This window comes from Leptidea sinapis, chromosome 2, assembly GCF_905404315.1.
Source record: "Leptidea sinapis chromosome 2, ilLepSina1.1, whole genome shotgun sequence".
NCBI classification, from domain to species: Eukaryota; Metazoa; Arthropoda; class Insecta; order Lepidoptera; family Pieridae; genus Leptidea; species Leptidea sinapis.
The window spans coordinates 26515729-26539050 of NC_066266.1; the positions used below are offsets into that span (position 1 = coordinate 26515729).

The window sequence follows — 23322 nt, forward strand, 5'->3', positions numbered from 1 at the left end:
TGGTGGACGTCCTCTTACCTTCCTGTGTACACCTCTCGTCAATATACAAAATTCATCTAAATAAAACCAATTTTCCGTAACATCATTCCGGAACACCCTGTAAGTAATCTAGTAGCCGCGAGCTAGCGTAGGCATTGACACTTCGCCTACGCCGCGCCGTAGCCGTCAGAACTCGTAGGTTCATAGCGCCCACGCACGGGTGATTAAAATTTGTTTTACTAAATGTATAATTTCATTGTTTGAAAATATCAATTATGTATTTACATTAGTTTTTATACTATGCTCTTTATTAGCATCACCTGTATGTATATTATTAGTTTGTAACGGACTAATGTAGATTTATCGAGGCCCGTTGACAATAAGTACATTAATTCAAAAAAATTATTCCATTTTACAATTTGAAAAATAACATTTTTGTTAATTTATATAATTTTCATCTATCGCCTATGAGGCAGGAAAATGATGTTAATTTTTAATTTCAACCATTATTTTGGACCGATTTATCTAATATTAGCATAATTCCAAAGAGAATTTTGTGGTTTTTAGCGTGTTTATTTAGTTTATTTTAAACAATTATACAATATTATTAAATTTATTTTTTGTCATTAAGATTAAATAGCTCTATCCGTGTGTTTCATTTAAAGGCACAATGCCTTTCCAATTAAAAAATAGCTTTGTTGTATCAACGATTTGAGAATCTAACTTAATTTTAATACAGGGTGAATAAATAAGCTATCTTTTTTTTTCATGATAAGTGCTAAGCCAAACTGTATGTCTTCATTATTTCAATCTGAAATTAATTTAGTTATTAGTCTCGAGCAAAACCCGTCACCAATTAAAACGAACGTATACTAAATACTAAGGTATATTATAATTCAAATACATCAAAACATATAAACATACATACCAATTTGTCATGTATAATAATTAATTCATTTACTTAATTAAAGTTAAAAACATCAGTACAGTACGTGCCTAACGGCCGTTCCCAATATTCAGTCTATCTCTTACTTGCGATAAAAATCGTAGCTATGGTTGATTTTAATGTCCAAATAAACTTATCGACGGTAACTTATCCGTACACGATGTCTGCCAATGGTACGACGTATAGCTTACCAGCGATAGAAGTTTGTATGGAAATTGCAATTCACGCGTCCCAATATAAGGCGATAAGAATGACTTATCGGGTATATTGGGACAGCTTGACAGCTAATTACAGACAGTAGAAGGTAGTAATTTATCTCTATCTGTAGATAGTATATTGGGAACGGCCGTAAATAATACATATAGGTCAGTTAACTAAATTAGGCCAATACTCTGACACAGTTAAGTCATTCTCAAACTCAATCCGTCTCTCTCGCACGCGTTAAGCTTCTAAGAGTGACACATACATAATATTGTTGTTCAGTTTCTACTACTATCATGAAATAGAAACGTGATTTTTATGATCATTTGTATTATAAACAATTTGTTATTTATTTTTCAAAATAATAACCCTCACATCTGGGATTTATTACGCAAATCGAATATTAAAACAAAACTTTTGAACGATGCGGTACTCGAACCCGCGACTTATAGCGTTCCGTATGAGCGCTCTTCCACTGAGCCAACCGTTCGAGTGACGCATCGCTGGCTTCATCTAAAGGATCCACTTGGACAACCTGGTGTGAGGATTGTGCCAGCCTTAGTTAACAGAACTACGTTTGTTTTGTGCTACAGAAAAGTTCCATTATGTCATATCCTCTGTAAGCAATGACGTTTTATACACATATATTATGATATCATTCGCTGTCTGATAGCGGAACGACAAAAGTGTGCTTAAAGACAATGTAAGCACACTTTTCTCATTAGTCGTGTGTCCAACTGTCACTATACGAATCAAACTTGGACGTAGTTGCTGAAAAACGTTCCAAGCCACAAACATCACATTTTAAGGAATTCATGTTTAAAGTTAAATAAATAATAGTGTATTTCATACATGTGCGTTGGGCTACTTGTTTTGTTCGATACTTGGCTACCAGTTTTGTGTTCTTAACTCAATTTCGACATGATTGTGGTTTGGAACGTTTTACTGGAATTCTGTGCACTTGAACCAAAGAATATATAAATAATACATGCCTGAACTGAATAAATGTTTTACATTCCTGCCTATATCTGCCAAGAATACTATAAAGAACTGGAGTATAAGCGGCAATGTATAGATATAGAAGTCAAAGCTGATTAAGGAATAATTTGTGGCATGTTCCATATTTCGAAATTTTTATACCACGTGATTTGTCCATATCTATAGAACTTCAGTGGTTGTAACAATAGTCTTGTGACCTGTAAAAAAAGAAGGACTCCGCGCCGTGATATTAGCAAGTGAAGCACCGTTATGCTAGTGTATGTGCGCTTACGGGGGATACTAGTTACAAAAAAATTTCCCCCAAAATACATGGCCACAAAAACTTATATAGTATCGTTTTTACACTTTTACACAACGCACGACGGCATTTTTAAAATATTTTATTGCGACGCAAACTGATCTGTCACAGACGATGACAATTCTCATAATGGCCGCCTATCGGCCTGTAGTAGTGTAAGTGTGTGCGTGGGGCTATGTATTTACACGTTAATCGGCTTCTTTTGGTGCTACACTGTTATGTAAGGTGACACGGAGTCCTTATTTTTTTACTAATCCGTGCCTGTAATCTAGCTTCAGTTTTTATCAAACTTTACCCTTTCATACTTAGTTCAAGCATCTTGAACTGAAAGTATAATTCATATTACAGCACAATAAACGAAATGCGTTACAAACAAGTCTTCGATTCGTATAATACGCCTAAATGATGTCAGTGTAAGAGAAATTTAATATAAATATATGTTATAGTACATATATTAAAATATAATTAAGGGTATGTTCCGATATGCACTGCGACCACTGTACAGTGTGACGACAATTTAGTATACTGTGAAGCCGTTCCTTTATAGCCAGTTATACTGGTTACTATTTAAAACGGAACGCAATCTCGTATACTGTCAGCCGCATTTTTTGACGCAGCATTCAAATGAGTGTATTAAAGTTTTCTAGTTCATTTAATAAAACTGTTGTTGGAGTACTGTCAAATTAAGACTTTAGGCACTCGAGTGGTTTTGACTGATCACGTCATCAAAGTACTGCGAGTACCTTACCTCGAAAACGCCCGTGCTCACAGTAGATGATGGCGGCGATTTATGACGTCATATATTTCCCTAGGGTACTGCGTCAGTATACTGGCAGTCCATAACGGAACGAATTTTTCTACAGTGATAGCACTGTGCAGTGCTCGCAGTGCATATCGGAACAAACCCTAAATTTTTTACAAGATTATAGCCGTCATTTGTCAATCTATCAATGACTGCGCGTTTCATACATCGCTTTTTATAGAGAGTTTCGCCAGTCAGGATATAATTACCAGGTGCGTCTATCCAAAATACAATAATAATAATAAACAACATTACAAATACATATCATAAGATACCTCGCGTATAATAAATCTCAATAATTATTATAAAAAATTACCGTTACACTTATAACATGTCAATAATGTATAAAAGATTGATAACACTAAAAGTAAAATTTATAACTACCTTCAATAAGTGATAGAAAAAGTATCTCCCGTTTTGACCAGATCTTTGTAAAGTTTGTGATAAAAAAAGATCATATTTCATTGATTCATGTTATGGAGGCAAGGAGAATCATCTCATATGGGAGAAAAAGTTGAAAAAGTGTCCAGCTTATATAGTAGATAACAGTTCAAAATGCTTCCACAGTATGGTGAATGTAGCAATTGTATACGAATTGAAGTTTGCTCAGTTAAAGAATTTAATATTAGTATTGTCGGCTAAAGGCCGTTCCCAATATTCAATCTATGTCTTACTTGAGATAAAAATCGTAACTATCGTTGACTTTTGTCTCCCAATATACTTATCGACGGTAACTCACCTTATCCGTACACGCTGTCTGTCAATAGGACAACGTATATAGCTTTCCACCGATAGAAGTTTGTATGGAAATTGCAATTCACGCGTCCCAATTTAAGGCGATAGCAATGAATTATCGGATATATTGGGACCGCTCTCTATCTGTAGATAGTATATTGCGAACGGCCGTAAAGTAGTTAATTATTGAAAATTTCAACAACTACAAAATTACAAAATAATGTAGTTGATATAACATTATAGAATTATTATAGGGAAACGTGCACTTAGAGTGATAAGTATTATTTTATATTTGTCGCTTCTTTTAAGGTCTACCCTTATACGACTGTAACGCCACCCTAATTTAATAAAAATTGGCCGAAAAAAGGTTTTCGGCTAATTTTTCATATACACAGATGACTCTTCTTACCTCTACCCTCCATAATTCATGTACAAACTATATTAGTTTTTTATCAACGCTGTATATTCAATCATTTCTATTACTTCAATGACATTTTCGAAGAAATTATTAATTACGTTCGTTCTCCGTGTTATTTATACTTCAGGTATCAACGTAATAAAGTAGACATATTTTTTTATTGTAAATACTTTCCCAACATCTATCGATGTTTGTTTAGCTGAGGTCGTCATCACTAGTTGTAGTACCGCAGACTACATTGCCAAAATGGCGAATATCAAACAGGCACAAAAGCAGTTTGTCAGCCGCCAGTCCAGTGCTATATTTTGTCATTTACTTGTCAGTGGTTTGATGTGACATTTGACGTTGACATATTTTTGACACTGACGTTTATGTAAGACTTGAAGTACTTTGTCAGAATATAATATTATGTCGATAGAATTATAGCGTTAAATGCGCTAACATCCATACTGTACATAGATCTGGTCACAGTTGTGTATGTTTTAAACATTTACTATTTTATCTTATGTTATTTGTCATGACAATCAGTAACTTAGAGGGAGTAGTAATACTTAATTTAGAAATTTAAAGTAATTGTAGATTAACTTATTTATAGACGGAGCTAATAATTTAAACTTCTACGGCATTACAAATAAAATTGGCATAAAGTTATAAATAGCATAAACCAAGAAAATGCAAAATGTTTACAAATAGACATTTCGCTTATGATTGTTTTATTCGGACGTATAACGTTTCCCGCGTTTATTTGCAAGTCTGCTTGTCATTCGTAAAACTTTAGAATTATCATTGTATTGACAGTGTTGTCAACGATATTGTAAACATTTTGCATATTCTTTGTATATGTTATTTATAACTTTATACTAAGTTTATTTGTAAGGCCGCTAATGTTTGACACTAAGCTGTATTATAAATAAGTGTTAAGACAACCGGGCCGAAAGTGCTTCAATAATTAATATGGGAGCGGAAAAAAATATTTCAAACGTGTTCTCTATTTGTTTGGCTTCATTAATATCTTGGCGGCAAACGATATTTAGTTTGATACACACAAACTATATATTAACAAAATCTTTTTTTTTATGGAATAGGAGGACAAGCGAGCGTACGGGTCACCTGTTGTTAAGTGATCACCGCCGCCCACAATCTCTTGCAACACCAGAGGAATCACAGGAGCGTTGCCGGCCTTTAAGGAAGGTGTACGCGCTGTTTTGATTTTTTTAAATCTTGATTTAAAAGAGTGGCAATGAGTCTCTTGCTACTTCTTCTCATTAGCTCAACCGTGTACGAAGTAGCGGTAGATTCAATAAGAAAAAAATTTTTTTTAGGACATTCATTTCAGTGCTACTACTAACTACATGAATAAAGTGATTTTGAATTTGAATATGTACTGTAAAAATGAGTTCTTATTCGCATATAAGAACTCGCTGTAATACGGTTGAACGTAAAGTTGGGAAAAAAAAAAAAAAAATTTAAACTAAAATCACGCGAACGGAAAACAAACGAGTGGTAGATTCTTTGGCCTTATACTTAAATATAATACAAAATGCTATAAGATAAATCTTAATATATATAAATTACGTGACACGTTGTATGTCCGCGATGGACTCCTAAACTAATGAACGGATTTTAATGGGGATTACTTCATGGAGTGCAGTTTAGTCCAAATTGAGAGATAGGATAGCTTTTATTTCGAATTGAGACCCATAATTATTTTCAATTCCAATATTTGTTTTGAACGGACATATTTTCTATGAGAGAATTTATTGACGCACGGTTTGACAGTTCTGCTGCGAAACAATTTCATTATAACAACAGCGAGCATATTTTACGAAATAATTCTTGATGCTATGAAATATTATTGACAAATTCATAAAAGAACAGTATTATTATTTTATTTATTATGTACAGAACAACGTCTGTCGGGTCAGCTAGTAAAATATATAAATCAAATGAATAAAATAAAATATAAATACTGAATACTTGTTTTATTTCTTTAACGATCCCGAGTGTGAAGAAAGAGCTCACTCGTTACAAAATACAAAAAAAAAATAGCAATAATTGACAAGCAATAACATTAATACATGTGATAATTCGAGTAGTGTGACAACAACTTATTTTTTAATCCTTTAAATGTCAGTACATCTAATATATAAAATTCTCATGTCGCGGTGTTTGTAGTTAAACTCCTTCGAAACGGCTTGACCGATGCTCATGAAATTTTGAATGCATATTGGGTAGGTCTGAGAATCGGACAACATCTATTTTTCATCCCTCTAAATGTTAAGGGTGGTCCACGCCAGTTTTTTTTTTTAATTTTTGTCATTTTTTATTAAATTTGTATGATTATGAGTCAGCATTAAAAAGTACATACAACTTCAAATTTACACCCATCTACGACCAACAGTTACTTTTGTATCGCGATTTTTTAATATCGGCAATACAACGTTTGCTGGGCCAGCTAGTAATATATAAAATCGAGTACCAAACGTAAGAATGAAAACTTCAAAAACAATGCAGTGACAGCACGAAAATATCACGCAACATACCAAACGGTAATGAAACTGCAAAGCGTACTGACGCAACAGGACGAGCGCGAGTGGTTAAGGGGAAAGGGAGGGGGCTTCATGTTCCAGCGAGGTTCGGACATAATGTGGCCATGTAGTATATTGGTGTCGACCAGAATAAACATTAAGAGGGTTGAGTAATTATTTGGTTTGATTGATTACTATATATTACTAGCTGACCCAGCAAACATTGTATTGCCGATATTAAAATCGCGATACAAAAGTCCCTGTTGATCGCAGATGGGTGAAAATTTGAAGTTGTATGTATTTTTAATACTGACTCATAATCAAACAAATTAAAAAAAAATGTCAAGAAAAATTAAAAAAAAATCGTGTGGACCACCTTTAACATTTAGGGGGATGAAAAATAGATGTTGTCCGATTCTCAGACCTACCCAATATGCACTCAAAATTTTATGAGAATCGGTCAAGCCGTTTCGTAGGAGATCATTAGTTTAACACCGTGACACGAGAATTTTATATATTAGATGTTAGATGTCAGTAATTTTGACAATACAGGCGCCAACAGCCAAGATATGCGACGTGGAAACGCTGTCATTATACAATAATTATTATTAATTATTTTTTTTTTATATTTAGCTCCGTCTAAAAATTAATTAATCTATCAATCAATACACAGGAGGACGGAGTTATGCTCTGCAAAACTAATATACCATACATCTAACGTAACTAGCAACCATTTACGCTAGTCTCGGTCAATGACCCTCATTACGTCTACAGGGTGTTTTAATATCGCATTATTATTCGTGTAAAAATCAATGAAAATTCGAATTCATTAAACTAATGTAACGTGTATAATTTTAGTCTTAAATGATTAGTTTTTAAAAGCCTTCTCAAGGCTTTAACTCCTAATAAAACGATTCTAACATTTCCATAAAAAATCGTATACATAATAATATATTCATTCAAAATCAATTAATTGGTCAGTTCGAATAAATTGATATAGAATTAAAAATAACTCCCTATAAACGATATATCTTAAGCAGACTATAAATGACTGATATGGTGTGAAATTGACAATTATAATGACGATATAAATGCTACATACGAATACCGCGACTTTATGTGAAAGCAGGAGGTCTACTCACAAAATCGACAACGATACATTCGGAACGATACGATAATACTCCGAATATACCTCAACCCTACTCTAACAAATGTTCGAATTACTTATCGATTATCGTAACCATAGACTCATATTTTGAATTTTTTTTACGATGTTAGTGTGAATGAATTAAGTGCAAACATTGAAAAACTAAATATTATCTGTGCTATGTCGCTGTTAAGTGTCAAAAGTCAAAACATAATTCAAACGGATCAGACTGTGACCCACCAATTTACATCATTTATAAAAAATGTACATATTCAAAAATTATATAATAGAATATAATATGACCATTTGAAATTGAATAAATAATACAAAACTTGCGAGTAAAATAAAAAGTAACTTAACCCTTCTCGTCGATTTCCTATTTGTCAGGCGGCCATTTGCATTACTTTCCACGGATGAACGATCAATAAAACGACTTAAATTACTTGGTAGTTTAAAAAAAGTCCTGTTCAATATGTAATTACTGACATTTTCAACTACGAGTAGGGTTAGGACCGATAATGTCGAATAATGTTTCGTTCGTTCAATCATCGTTTCGACATTGAATACGATGTAACTAAGATTAGGATTCGACACGATATATCGAATATCGATTTTAGGAGTAGGCCCCCAGTCTCTAAACGATATACCGACGTGCACATAAACTGCACCACAGTGATAAAGTTTGATGCACCAACTGAATGATCATGGAATCGTTAATATTATATTATGATACAAGTGAGCTAAGTTGTTCATTATACACGATGCTGTGGGTTGCAGTAATCTTAAATCAGCCGAATGTTTGATAAGTTTTTTTTTGCACGCGCCAAATGTAAGGTGATTTTATTTAAAAATGTTAATAACTTTTAAAAAATAGTGAATACATACGGAAAAGGAAATTGAACTTGATGAAAGATGAGATGAGAATACTATATTGGACTTTTTTGAAAAAACAAATAACGAAAATGGAAATACTAAAGACGAGGTAATAAGGCCTCTGGCTAATTGCCTGCTCGCAAGAACGAATTTAAAAAAAATGTACTCTGTGCTCCTGTCAAATCACACATCAATGGAGGTGCTTCCGTTCTTCCATAAGCGATTCAAATATATAGGCACTTCATTGTACGAATCTTAGCGATTCAGTTTAGGAAACTGAACTGCATCGGAATTGAATCGCTAGTTAAAAGTTGATGGTAGACGTTCTGGTGTTTACGTGGGTATTGGTATAGGTGTACAGCGCGCGAGTTACGCATATACGTGAGACGTTCAGATTTTACTATTGCATAGTTATGCATGTTAAAATATCTGTTAATACAATGCATTTATAGCAACTGCTAGTAATCAAAGTAGTAGTATTATTAGACCACATAGAGTAAAGGATTTTGACATTGCATTCTAAGTAGATTATTCTTATCTTGACTTTTGTATAAATATAAAATAAATTAATTTGTATTGTAATAAAATTTTTGCCCACGACCAAGTTTGCATGCTATTGGTAATGGCTAAATAGGTGATACTTTAAGCTATTGTAAGTCCAAATTTGTACCACCCTATTTAATAGCAAATAAATAAATATGAATATGAATAGTAAATTAAATTATCGGGTATCTAAAGTAGCTATTTCTTTAAAAGGTTGAAAAGTAAATGAAACTTTATTTATTTTTAATATTTATTGTGTGGTGTGGCTTGCAGTTTATGTGTCCGACAGTACATTTTTTCTTCCGATTGAGATGTTTACGTAACACGAATAGCGTGGTGTGTTTTTTAATTAAAACTCCACATTTGAGACTACTTTCAATACTTCTCATAAGTTAAATATTTATAATTTTTTTATAAACATTATATGAGATAAAATGATTCTAAGGTAAAACATATATAAAAATACGATAGAAAATTATGTATTTCATAATAAACTCTAATCGTCAAATGTTAAAACTTAAGTTTAAATTACGGGCTCATATAACTGCGATCAATTTTAAATCTTGCCTTGATTGATGCGCTTTACAACAGCTACGTGCCCCTGTACCATAAAGCTCAACGCTGGGCGATAAACGACGCCTGACATACGGGTGGCGATAATAAAGCGACAGGAGTGTCATAATATTTATCAACTCCCAGCGAACATAATATATGTTGATTTATTAGTATTACTATTAAATATTCATTAAATTCAAAGGGACCGCGGAATTTTTTATGTAGATCACATTAATCGAAAACATTTAGAATAATATTCAATATAAAAACATTAATACTGATCTGTATAATACCAGTTTCGTAGTTCTAATAACACCAAGAACAATTAGAACACTAAGGGAAAGTCTTTGAACGAGGATAATTCATACTTTTTGAAGTTATACTTTTTTAGGCGCGTTATGAAAAAATGATGAGAGTGAAATTTTAAGATGCGCGCGCATCTCTGTAACGCAAAAGTAACACAGGGTGAAATTGGTTCCTAAAATTTTCTGACGTTTGCAACATTCGTAATTTTTTTTTGGTTTCTCCGGCCATTATCAGGACAGGCAAAGGGTTCAAGCCCGTAAAGCCACATTCGTTATTTAATAATTAATTGTCAAAGCCATCGTTGCAAGATTTTTACAATATTGTTCTTTCTACAAACGTGGAATAGCACGAGGACTAAATAATTTTAAGAATTATTGCTTTGTTAGGCCAAAGAAGTATAACTTTTTGGGTGCATACATAAGTACACACACACTTTTTTGTGCTTAGTTTCAATTCCAGTGATATTTATCTGATATTCGTTCATCAAAAATGTTGTACGGCACGCTCGAATTATCCGATACATAATCAAACCAATTTACGTTTAATTTCAATATACCCCGAAATAATAGATACAAATAGTTTTTATTGAAGCGTCCTATGAATTTTAATAGGGAGCATGGTATTAGACTTACGCAAACATGGAATCCCATGGTCTCACTCTGCAGTGCGAATGTAACAAAAACCAAAAAAATCAAAGACCAAAACGAACTAGGCGCCACGTGGACAGATTGATGTACTATTAGTGTCAAGTGTCAATGTGTCAAGAGTTTCTCATACAATTGGATCGAAATGTCGGGCGGCGCCTATAGTTCGCAGCAGCTCACCGTGTAGTGTATAGACTCCACGCTATTTTGTTTAATTTTATTATTTCCCATTATAATTCAAATTTTTCCAAGTACACATTTTTTTTGCGATTTTTATACCAAATATTATTACATGCGGAATATTATTCCAATTTTTTTTTTAGTTAAATGTGAAAAACAGGTTCACTTTTAACATGGTTTCATAAAACCACACAATCCTTTTTTTTATACAAATAGAAAGAAAAGCTTTTATTTTACAACTTATAGATTCTGTAATTCATTTAACTCTCCACCATTAGTTATGGTTCAGGAGACATATGAGTTACAAGAGGCTTAGTATCTGAAGTATGATACAAATGGTCTAGTTGGCCAGCTAACTTCAGGGTGTCGAATTTAGGTATCGGTGTGCGCGCGCCTTATTAAAACTCACTCTTATAAAGTTTCCCTAATAATAAATTAACATCTATACGTTATTGCAATAGTGAAAAAAAGAGTAAGGCGTTATTTTTTTTTGTTACACGGGCAAGCGAGTGGCTATGAAAAATCCTCGTTCAAAGCATGGATACATTAAACAGTTTCCAATAAATACCACACATAATTTCCATGTAGAATTCCATTTATACCTATCTACTATTTAACATTGACATGTTAGAAAAACTACCAAAATCTACCAAACTTATAGTAGAATGGTAATAATATTTTTTATACGTATTATTCCGAGTTACAGATGCATTAAAGTCGTTCCGCAGCTAAAAAAAGAAGATATTATATATGTATAAAAGAATTGAAGGATACCGCATCCAAAAAGTTAAGGCTCTTTGATAAAATTGTATAGAAGATTTTATAGTTAATAAATAGCTGATGACACATAATTAATATATAAAAGTATAAAATAATAATAAGTAATAATTAACTTTGATACACAGATTACTTAAAAGAGATTTAAATTTATTGTTAATTACTTACTATTGGTGCGGATAAAATTGTACCTGCATAAATTATTTTTGTTAAGTTTACGATATTTCGTAATTTTATACCGTACAGGCTAGAAGTATATAGAGAAGAAGTAATTTATAATACCATTCACTACCCAAGCGACTTCTAAATGGTGAATCTTTATTAGGTTAAGGATTGGTCTCCGCTGCGCTCCAACTATATACCGCACTACCTAACAACAATAGCTTTTTTATTACGGCAACTATTAGACGCTTGTGTGCGTGGCATCTTGACACTCAATGGCATCTTTCGAATTTTTCAACATACGCTTCGTGGTATTTTACATTTTAAATTAATAAAATACAACATATTTACTGATGATAAGTCCAGTGTCTTTTTACAAAGTTTTACTACGCAGCCCGGCATTTTAATTTCAATTATTATTTATATAATATTAATATTATAATTAACATGGCACGTCAACGTCACACATTGTTCGAGACTGGCTTGAGTACGCCCACTTGGGCGTAGCATTAGTTGCCGCACTCTGCCTGCGGTATCTTGTTGGAGCGCAGCTGAGACCAATCCTTCATCGAAGTCGTATCCATATAAAATGTTTAAAAATGGAATGTTCCATGTTTCAGTTAAGTCTCAAAGTCGTTCGAAAACGTCAGTCGCGGTCATTGACCCCGTGCGGTTCCAAGTTAAAGATTCCAGCATGCCGTAACATGTTTTACTTTACTTTAAGTATCTCGTCCATATTGGAATATTTTATTATAGTAATTAATTTTATCAACATTAGTCATTTTTAGATATATATATATATGATTAAGATTACAATATGTCTTAAACATGGCATGGTTTTAGCGATTCCAGAGAATTTAAACGAAAATTTTATGGTATATACATATATATATACTATTATACTCATGAGTTAAGTCCCACCGCTCTTACCAACTGAGCCAACTGTTCAAGTTACAGGACGGTTGGCTTAGACGTTTCATTATAATTAATATGCAGGTAGTTCGAAAATAATTTTAAAGCCTAGAAGTCAATACACATTCGTCACATTTAAGTTGGCCGAGAGATCATTTCAATAAAATTTAATTATGATGTCAAACTTAATTTAACTTAGATCACGAGACTTACATGCTAAAATAAAAATTAAAAAAACTTAAAATTATGAAAATATTGCAAATCATTTGTTCGTAAAGTTACATAAAACATAGCCAATAGGGCAATTTCTATGTTGCAGCTAAATCATAAGCAGTGTTATTATCTTTACAATTTTTATTATTTTAAGGTGAACCTCTGGGATTAATTACACATATTAAATTAATAAACGATGCGGGACTCGAACCCGCGACCTCTCGCGTTCCGTGCTACCGCCTCCACTGAGCCAAACAGTTTTACTCTGTAGATGAAGCCTGACAACCTGAGAACGGCTCAATGGAAGCGATAGTACGGAACGCGAGAGGTCGCGGTTTCGAGTCCCACATCGTCAATAAATGTTGTTTACAAATTGAATTTGTGTAGTATTATCTCAGTTTAAGTATTTTTACGATTTCCTTTACCAAGGGAGCTCACTTTTTATGACAATAACGTACGAGACGAGCAGGACGTTCCGCTGATGGTAACTGATACGCCCTGCCCATTACCCATTGAAAACCCCAAAAATTCGCATAACTTACGGCATGAAAGTTCATTTACGCTTTGACGCCAAATTTTAGCCACAACATAAAAACGCAGTCTTAATAATATTTTGGAAAAATAATACTAATAATAAAAAAGGAAGCACTGAAAATGTAAATTTTTGAGTCCATTCAATAAAATATAATCAAACTTATATAATTATAGTCTTGCGGGCATTCAAAAATCAATCATGTACCTAAACGACAAAAATAAACATTAAAAATAAAACAAACATAACAAAAAATAAATAATAATTAACTGAAAGTGAAACAGAAAAACGCACAGTGAGTAAGTCACGTATAAGAATAGGCATGACAAACATATTTTACGGTTAACCATGTCTCCAAAACGTAAAAATGTGAGATCTGAGTTTCCCTATTAATTTAATTCAATAACAAATAATAAATATTATCTCAACTAGGGGTTAGACATTACATCCCAAGCGTAAGGCTAAGATCTATAGAACGTCCTTAGACTTTACTTAAGTAAAACTTTGCTGAGTGAGATTAAACCATAAACTTAGTATACTAGCCTAATAGACGAACCCTGTTTTTACCCTGTGCGAACCGTTTTGAAACAATTTAGTGTCCATTAGTCTCCTGACAAATTGGACCGCGTTTTAATTTGTGTTTTTATCGTTAGTTCTGTGTTTTAATGGATATTAATTAAAAATATAATGGTGTCGTGTTCTGTATTAGATTGTGTTGTTATATATAGCAATAATACAACTAAATAAACATTTCAAATGTACAAAGGTGTGAAAGTGAGATTACTATCCTTATAAAAACTAACTAAGTGGGAGAGAGAGACGCAATATTTGAAACCACCATGAAACCGTTTTGAAACAATTTAGTGTCCATTACTCTCCTGTCAAACTGGACCGCGTTTTAATTTGTTTTTATCGTCGTTAGTTCTGAATTTTAATTAAAAATATAATGATGTCGTGTTCTGTATTAGATTATGTTGTTACATCTTTAATATATATAAATTACGTGTCACGTTGTTTCTCCGCGATGGACTCCTAAATTAATGAACGGATTTTAATGGGGATTACTTCATGGAGTGCAGTTTAGTCCAACTTGAGAGATAGGATAGTTTTTATTACGATTTGGGACCCATAATTATTTTTATTTTCAATATTTGTTTTGTATGGACATTTTTTCTATGAGTGAATTTAGTGACGCACGGATTGACAGTTCGGCTGTGAAACAATTTCATTATAACAACAGAGAGCATGTTTCACGAAATAATTCTTGATGTTTTGATATATTATTGGCAAATTTCTATAAAACAGTATTTTTTTACTATCTACAGAACAACGTCTGTCGGGACAGCTAGTATATCTATATATTATTGCAACAATCCAAATTAATAACCATTTCACAGGGACACACTGATTCTTCAATACTACTTTCGTGATGCTTATTTTCCTAGAACATAATATGCACTAAAATACTAAATATTACATTTTAAAACACACTATTTTTTTAAAGACTGTATTCATTTAAGAAAATATGTGTTAGATAATAAAATATTGTATACGTGAATATGACGCCATTTATCAATATTTGTCATAGGGATTGACGAAAAGCAAAATACAAGACACATCACTTATATCACTAACACATCTGTAAAACTAGCACACATGAACATTTTAAATTTACTCTCGACTTAATGAGGAGTGTGTTTATCTATTACGCTATTATTATACTAAGTTTATGGATAAAACACGAACTTGACTATTGCATTGGTCTGTCTTAGATTAAGTTCAGCATAGTTAGACGTAGTTCCTAAAAAACGTTCCAAGCCACAAACATCACATTTTAAGGAATTCGTGTTTAAAGTTTATTTAATACTAGCTGACCCAGCAAACTTTGTATTGCCATCATAGTTAACAACTGTAGTTAATCTACCAACTATAGGCAGCTAAAATTAAGTTTGGTTTTTACCTCCTGAGAAAGAAATATACTTAAGATTCTAATTGGTTATTCATTTTTAAACTATTCATTCAATTCGATTTCTGAACGACGGGGGACACATCAAAGGTATAACAATACTTTTGTTTTTATTCGATTCCGAACATTTTCATATTTATTCACCTTTTAAACCTTCTCTGGACTTCCACAAATAATTCAAGACCAAAATTAGCCAAATCAGTGCAGCCGCTATCGAGTTTTAGCGAGACTAACGAACAGCAATTCATTTTTATATATATAGATTAGTATATTGTGGTTGGGCTACTACATCATGATATCATTTAAAGACTGACAGTAGGGCTGCCATTTTTTGTCAGTGTGTTAATATGAATCACGACATGACCAGTTATGTGTTCTTTACTCAATTTCGTATATAATTGTGGCTTGGAACGTTTTTCTGGAATTAGTACGTCCAATTTCAGCTGTCAAATGACTAAAAAAAGAAATCATACTAAACTTACACACCGATATATTGTACGTCTCAACTAATATAAATATATAAATCTCAACAGTCTAAGTACGCTTTATAGATCTCAGCTCAAATCAGCGTCGATCTATGAACAGTCAGCCTTATAACTTGTCCACATACAAAGAACAACGGTAAACCAAACCCAGTAGAAGATCTTTTTTCTCTTTCACTCAAACTCTTACGCTTTGTTTTCGCATGTTTTCAGTCGCCGTCATCGGTAATGTTGTGTGGAAACCATTGATGTACAATAAACAACTAGGTTAACAATCGCCTATTAAAAGGTCAACAAAAATGTTCAAGTAGCGTTGTATACAAGCACAACTTTTCATTCATTCAAATTAACACCTTAATTCTTGGCATTAATGTACAAAGTCTATTGTATACGCTCATAGCAAGTTCATCGATTGTGCTGCGAAATTTCACTGAACACTTTTTCATTGCGTGGCTTTGTAATCAAAGCGCGGTCGTTACACGACTGAACGAAAACTCTGTGTCAATTTTTGAGCGTGATTGTTGGTCTAGGTGTTTATTGTAACGTCAATGGTGGGTCCGAAAGACGTTTTTAATTATTGTGTATACTGGGGCCATGTAGTACCAAGAAAAGGCAATCACATTGTAGATACACTCGGGTGGCCGTACATCAATATCACGATTTTTCTATTGCCGTTTCCCGGTACAGGGGCCTTAGCTTTATCAACAGACGAAGGGCATGAAAAGGAAATGAATGCGCTTTGAATGTTCTAGAAAAATGCAGCAAATCATTGCAATCCAGCTGTTGTCAGCTGTCATTGTGCTTGATGATCGGTCTTAAGGTGAACGTACACTTGTACGAGCCGAACGCGTCGAACGAATCGAAGTCAAGGAGTCCTCGCACACATATCCGCACTAGAAGAATCAACCGCGACGAAACAATCGACCGCGTACATATTAAATCAATGAAATCACTATGAACACTAGAATGCGAGCATCAGTCGCCTCATAAACCGCGCCGGATGACGTCATCCGAATTCTGAAGTGCTTGCAGATTCGGACGATTCGAAGCGGAACAGTCTGCGAGGTTTCATGAGATTTGATATACAGAATTCTAAAATTCGTTTCGTTCGACTCGTTCGGTTCGGATAAGTGTGCGTTCACCTTTAAGGGCCTACCTTCAAAAGAATCATCTTTTTACTTTATTAGTACTTATTTCATTCAGAATATAAGAGTCGATAAGAGATATCGATGGTAAAATCAGTAGGCAAATAGTTTTAGCACTATAACCATTATTATAAGTTAAAATTTACTAGCACAAATATGTAAATAATTGAATAAAGATTTTACAAGAAAATATTTCATAACATAATAATTGTTTTAATATTATTATAAATTGAAGAAAAACTGCTCAAATACAGAGTTGCGTACCAATTGTAAAATATATAACGCATTGTAATTTTTAAATATTTTTATCAAATAATTTCACGTGTAGATGGAGCCTCTAGCTATCCGTGCTTTAGTGTCCATGACATGCTACGTCTAACACTCGCGATTTGTATAACACTTTGTGTTAGTGTGCGTGCATCATAGACCAAGTATAGTAACTAGACATCGGTTTCGCGTGGCCAACATGAGATAGATAATATCCTATATATATATATAGGTACATAATATAACACAAGTGTTCTTTCACTATCACTTTTACATTGTAAAACACAACATCGCACCATATTTCCTTCAATTCTACTTAAAATTGCCACTGATGTTGCATAAATAGTGAATATTTCACACATTTCACAACAATAATAGCTTATATTTATAGACGCAAATAAAAGTAAACATAATATCTGTGCAGCGCTGTCAAGTTTGTTTAGCACACCGGGTGTGCTGACCTTGAAAAAATCGGCACGCATGGCGAAACAAAAAATCTAATCACTCTATCTCATTTCTTTACATAAGACTCGCATAAGTTTTTCTTTTTCTCGTGTGAGTGAGACGGAAGCTATCAATTAGTCTAGTTACTATACTTGGTCTATGGGGTGCATTCCTCTAAATGGAAGTTAACTGTCAATGTTTTTCGACGTTTTCACAGCTGTCACATTCTATTAAGACATATAAAAGATTTATTTTGAAGGTAAACCCTTAAGCATAATGCTTAAACGAAAAAGAACAACTAAACAATTTGTTATGTTTTTAAAGTGATAATCCTCACTTCTAAGATTAACACACAAATAAAATTTGAAAAAGAAATTGTCCACGATGCGGGACTCGAACCCGCGACCTCTGACGAACTATTTGAGTGACGCATCGTCATAAAATCTTGTATGCTTCGTTCAACTCTCAGGTTATGGCTAGTGAGGTTAGGTGCATAAAATTTTGTCTTCAAATTTTATTTGTGAAATGAAAAACTGTTGAAATGATGCGTTACCTGGTGTGTACGGATGGTGTGTTCCTGTGGGAATCGGGCGAGTGGGCATACGAGGGTGACGACGACATGTATGGCGGCAGTGTGGTCACCAACACGGGTTTCACGTAACCATTCTTCAGCATTTCGTTCTCTGCAAGCAATTATTTTAATTTACAGTTTCAAAGGCAAAAGGGGAGGAGCCTCTCCATTGCACAGTATGCCGGCTAGTAAAGCCGTGAAGCAGTAATGTGTAAGCATTATTGTGTTTCGGTCTTAAGGGCGCCGTAGCTAGTGAAATTACTGGGCAAATGAGACTTAGCATCTTATGTCTCAAGGTGACGAGCGCAGTTGTAGTGCCGCTCAGAATTTTTGGGTTTTGCAAGAATCCTGAGTGGCACTGCATAGTGGGCATGGCGTATCAATTACAATCAACCGAACGTCCTGCGCGTTTCGTCATAAAAAAAGGCATTCCTTGTAGCGATGTCGTGGGGAGGGTCGTTACACATCATGTCGGCTAGGTTAATGCCGCTTCGGCGCCTTTTTCTGCCGTGAAGCAGTAATGTGTAAGCATTATTGTGTTTCGGTCTGAAGGGCGCCGTAGCTAGTGAAATTACTGGGCCAATGAGACTTAACATCTTATGTCTCAAGGTTTTTTCAATAATCCTGCGCGTTTCGTGATAAAAAAAGACATTCCTTGTTGCAATGTCGTGGCTAGGGTCGTTGCACATCACGCCACTTCGGTGCCTTTTTTTGTCGTGAACCAGTAATGTGTAAGCATTATTGTGTTTCGGTGTGGACAACAGGATTGGTAGGAAGTGCTAATGGTGATAAATGTGTTTTTATTATGCGAATAATATATAATAAAGAGCGTACAGCGCTGTTCGCCATCGAATGCGGCGGAACAGCTCTTTACAGGGATGGTTCGCGACTCCTTGTCGACAAGTTGCGACCTGTATTGTTCCTGCATTGATTTAACGTAATCATTATGCACGCAAAGATTAAAGAGTGCAGACGTGATTTAATAGTTATTTATGCAACTGTTGTGTAGTAAGGGGTATTAAAACACGAATGTGGGTGATAATAGTATCACATGTGTGTTTTAATACCTAATTATCAACAGTTGCATACAAGACTTTATCTACACACATAATATGAATCCTCTAAAAGATTCTGAAACAGTTAGGTTACTGCTAACATTAAAACAACCAGTCCTAGTAGTAACCTAATATCATCCATTACTGATTGTATACAAATAAATTAAGAATTAATGAAAGAATTATTTATTTTAGTAGTAATTTACATTTTGTATAGTGTAATTATTAAAATTCACTATATTATGCTCGAATATTATGTTCTTTTGCAGCGTTTACAATATCCGGCAGTGTGCTGTCAAAACTTGAATCGCTCATTTTTTCAAGAACAATGGCGGGGTTTCGAATAACCTACATTTTTACGGCGCACCACGTTCTGTTAGTGTGGAACGCGCGTAAACTAAAATGTTCTTTTTTTTTTAATTCATACAGATACCACGCATCGTGCAATAAGAATGTGGCTGTCTGTTAAAACTCTTTGCGCATGAAGGGATAAAAAAAAAAACATAGGAGTGTTGTTATGAAATTCAGTACAACATTACAACACTCATTTGGATTATGTAATGGTTATTAGAACATTGGGTGTTTTAATGTTGGCAATAAGCTAACTGTTTCAGAATCTTTAATAGAGGATTTAAAGCATGGGTGTAGATAAAGTTATTATGTTCATTCTTACGACGCCGTACGCGGCTGATAGAAGCAGAATTGTATAAGTGTGACCAAAATCGTTCAGCGCAACGCGAATGGAGCTGAATAAGTGCGCGTAGTCTCTAATCCGGCTAAGTTTGAAAGCGAACAGTTGCTTAAAAGTTAAAACCCCTTATTCATAATGGTCCGCTAACTTTAAACAGCCGCTAAGAAATGATTTTTCTCATTCTTACTTAGGTCAATAGAAGAAGACAGAGTGAGAATTAGCAATGCTTTAAGTTAGCAGACTATTATGAATAAGGGGGAAAGTGGATTACGGCTATCTTCGTTTTTTACAAGATCATAGCCGTCATCTGTCAATCTATCAACAGTCGTTTCATACAATCGAGTGAATCGCTTTTTACTTTTTGTTTTTTTTTTTTTTATGGAATAGGAGGACAAACGAGCGTACGGGTCACCTGTTGTTAAGTGATCACCGCCGCCCCCAATCTCTTGCAACACCAGAGGAATCACAGGAGCGATGCCGGCCTTTAAGGAAGGTGTACGCGCTTTTTTTATATATATACTTAGAGAGTTTTGTTAGCCTGGCCAGTTTTATTTTGACTGACTTTGGAGTTTATTTTTTGAGTGTTCGCACCTGGTTTGGTGTAATACTTGGAGAAGACCTCGTCCTTCGCGATGTTGGGGTACAGGAACTGCAGCTGGGTCAAGTCCAGGATGCGGTCCGCGAGCGAGCGCAGGATGAGGTCGCGAGAGGTGAACGGCTGCAGACTGAAGACCTCGTTACCTTCTGCAACACGCGTAACAAGGATGAAGAGGCACAAAAGGCATATATTTTCTCAAAATTGATTACTTTAGAATTATTTCAATGTCATTTCTAATCTACTAGATACTACTACCGCTTCGGAAACAAGTGGCACTCTGAGAGAGACGAAAGCGGCGCAAGAAACTCTCCCAGCATTCATGTTTTGCGCTCTTTTTAATCAAATATGCAATATTGTATTGTCATTGCTATTGCTATAAAATAATCAAAATCTAATCCCAGGCTGTCCGATCACTTAGATATTCAGCTGTAGTAGGATATACGACAGAGCCATTTTAATAAAACATTTAAATTTATTTATCGATAATGCCTGAACAGTGCCTGAAAAGTGTATACATTTGCCCTTAAAGCTATTATGTATGATATTATTACTATTATGTATGAAGCCTACTAGAATTAGTTACAAGCAATCACTTATTTCTAAAAATCACTATTAAGAGCAAAAAAGTGACAAATTTTGTGATGGTAAGAGTTTATATCAAATTCATAATAACACCAACCACTAACTAAAATTATAGTGCCGCTCAGTAGTTTTTTCCCTATGACTCAAGAATCCAGAGCGGCACTGCATTGTAATGGGCAGGGAGTATCAATGAAAATCACTATTAAGAGCAAAAAAGTGACAAATCTTGTGATGGTCAGAGTTTAGATCAAATTCATAATAACACCATCCACTTACTAAAATTATAGTGCCGCTCCGAATTTTTCTCTCTAAGACTCAAGAATCCAGAGAGGCACTGCATTGTAATGGGCAGGGCGTATCAATTACCATCAACTGAACGTCCTGCTCGTCTCGTCCCTTATTGTCATAAGAATTGTAGTAGATACTTACCACCGACCCAAGCAATGGTAATACCACCAAGTTCAGAGTCAGAGAATCGCAACAGGAAAGTCCCCGGTGGACACTTTGAAAGCATTTCCTCAGCCAGTTTCTTCTGTATGAAGCCCATTATTAAACTGAAAATTTGAAAATGTTGGAATTAAATCTATTCATACTTAAAGACAATAAAAAAAAACATCTTGGGTGGGATTGAAACAATAATATAGTGAGATAAAGCGAAAGGGTTAGTTTGTTGGAAAAATATGGCTGTCCGAGCGCTCCTCCGACTGAGCCAACCGTTCGAGTGACGCATGGTTCGTGAATATTGGTATGTCTTGTTCAACGGGCAGATTGTGGCTCCATCTATAGGAACAAGACATACCAATATTTACGAACCATGCGTCACTCGAACGGTTGGCTCAGTTGGAAGAGCGCTCGGACGGAACCCGATAGGTAGCGGGTTCGAGTCCCGCATCCTTCCTAAATTTTGGTAACAAATTTTATTCAATTAATCCCAGAAGTGAGGGTTATCACGATAAAAATAGCAAATTGTTTAGATTTACAAGAGCGACATCTCAAGTCAATTTCCTAATATGCAAATATTGGGGTTGAGCAGTTTATCAACTGTAAAGTAGATCCTGTAGATGAAGCCACAACCTGAGAGTTGAACAAAGCATACAAGATTTTATGACGATACGACACTCGAACGGTTGGCTCAGTTGGTTAGAGTTAGACCGGCACGGAACGCCGGAGGTCGAGTCCACATCGTTCATAAAATTTTGTTGTTTTTCAAATTTTATTTGTGTATTAATCCCACAAGTGACGGTTATCACTTTAAAAACATAAATTGTTTAGATTTTCAAGAGCGACATCTCATGTCAATTTCCTAATATGCAAATATTGGGGTTGAGCAGTTTATCAACTGTAAAGTAGATCCTGTAGATGAAGCTACAACCTGACAGTTGAACAAGATATACCCAAGAATTACGATCCATGCGTCATTCAGAGGTCGCGGGTTCGAGTCCCTCATCGTTCATAAATTATGGTTTCAAATTTAATTAATCTGAGAACTAACAAAACTTAAAACATAACATATTGTTTAAATCCATTTAACATCCCCCAGGAGAGACATAAGCTCCCTTTTTCAGTAGAAGAAGTTTAACTTTTTTTTATATGAGAGGGGGCAAGAGGCTTACGGGATGGGGAGAGGTGAGGCAACCGCCCATGGACATCCGCAACAACAGGTGTGTCAAGAAATGCGTTGCCGGCCTTTAAGGTGGGAGTATGCTTTTTCTTGAAAGTCCCTAAGTCGTAAACTGTATGTGCAGTGTTCAATTTTTTTTATATGGAAAAG

The 23322-nt window shown here is 34.5% G+C and overlaps 1 protein-coding gene across 1 annotated transcript in view; it reads right to left on the reverse strand.

Annotated features, from left to right (window-relative positions):
* Positions 1 to 849: 849 nt before the first annotated feature.
* The window catches only part of LOC126975029 (signal transducer and activator of transcription 5B), a 58293-nt gene continuing 35820 nt past the window's right edge, over positions 850 to 23322 (reverse strand). Inside the window, exons 16-19 of the mRNA XM_050822803.1 lie at positions 21981 to 22105; positions 20963 to 21115; positions 18608 to 18737; positions 850 to 13957 (exon numbers count right to left, since the gene is read on the reverse strand). Coding sequence (XP_050678760.1) covers positions 13939 to 13957; positions 18608 to 18737; positions 20963 to 21115; positions 21981 to 22105 — 427 coding nt within the window. The 3' untranslated portion in view covers positions 850 to 13938. The remainder of the gene's footprint in view (positions 13958 to 18607; positions 18738 to 20962; positions 21116 to 21980; positions 22106 to 23322) is intronic.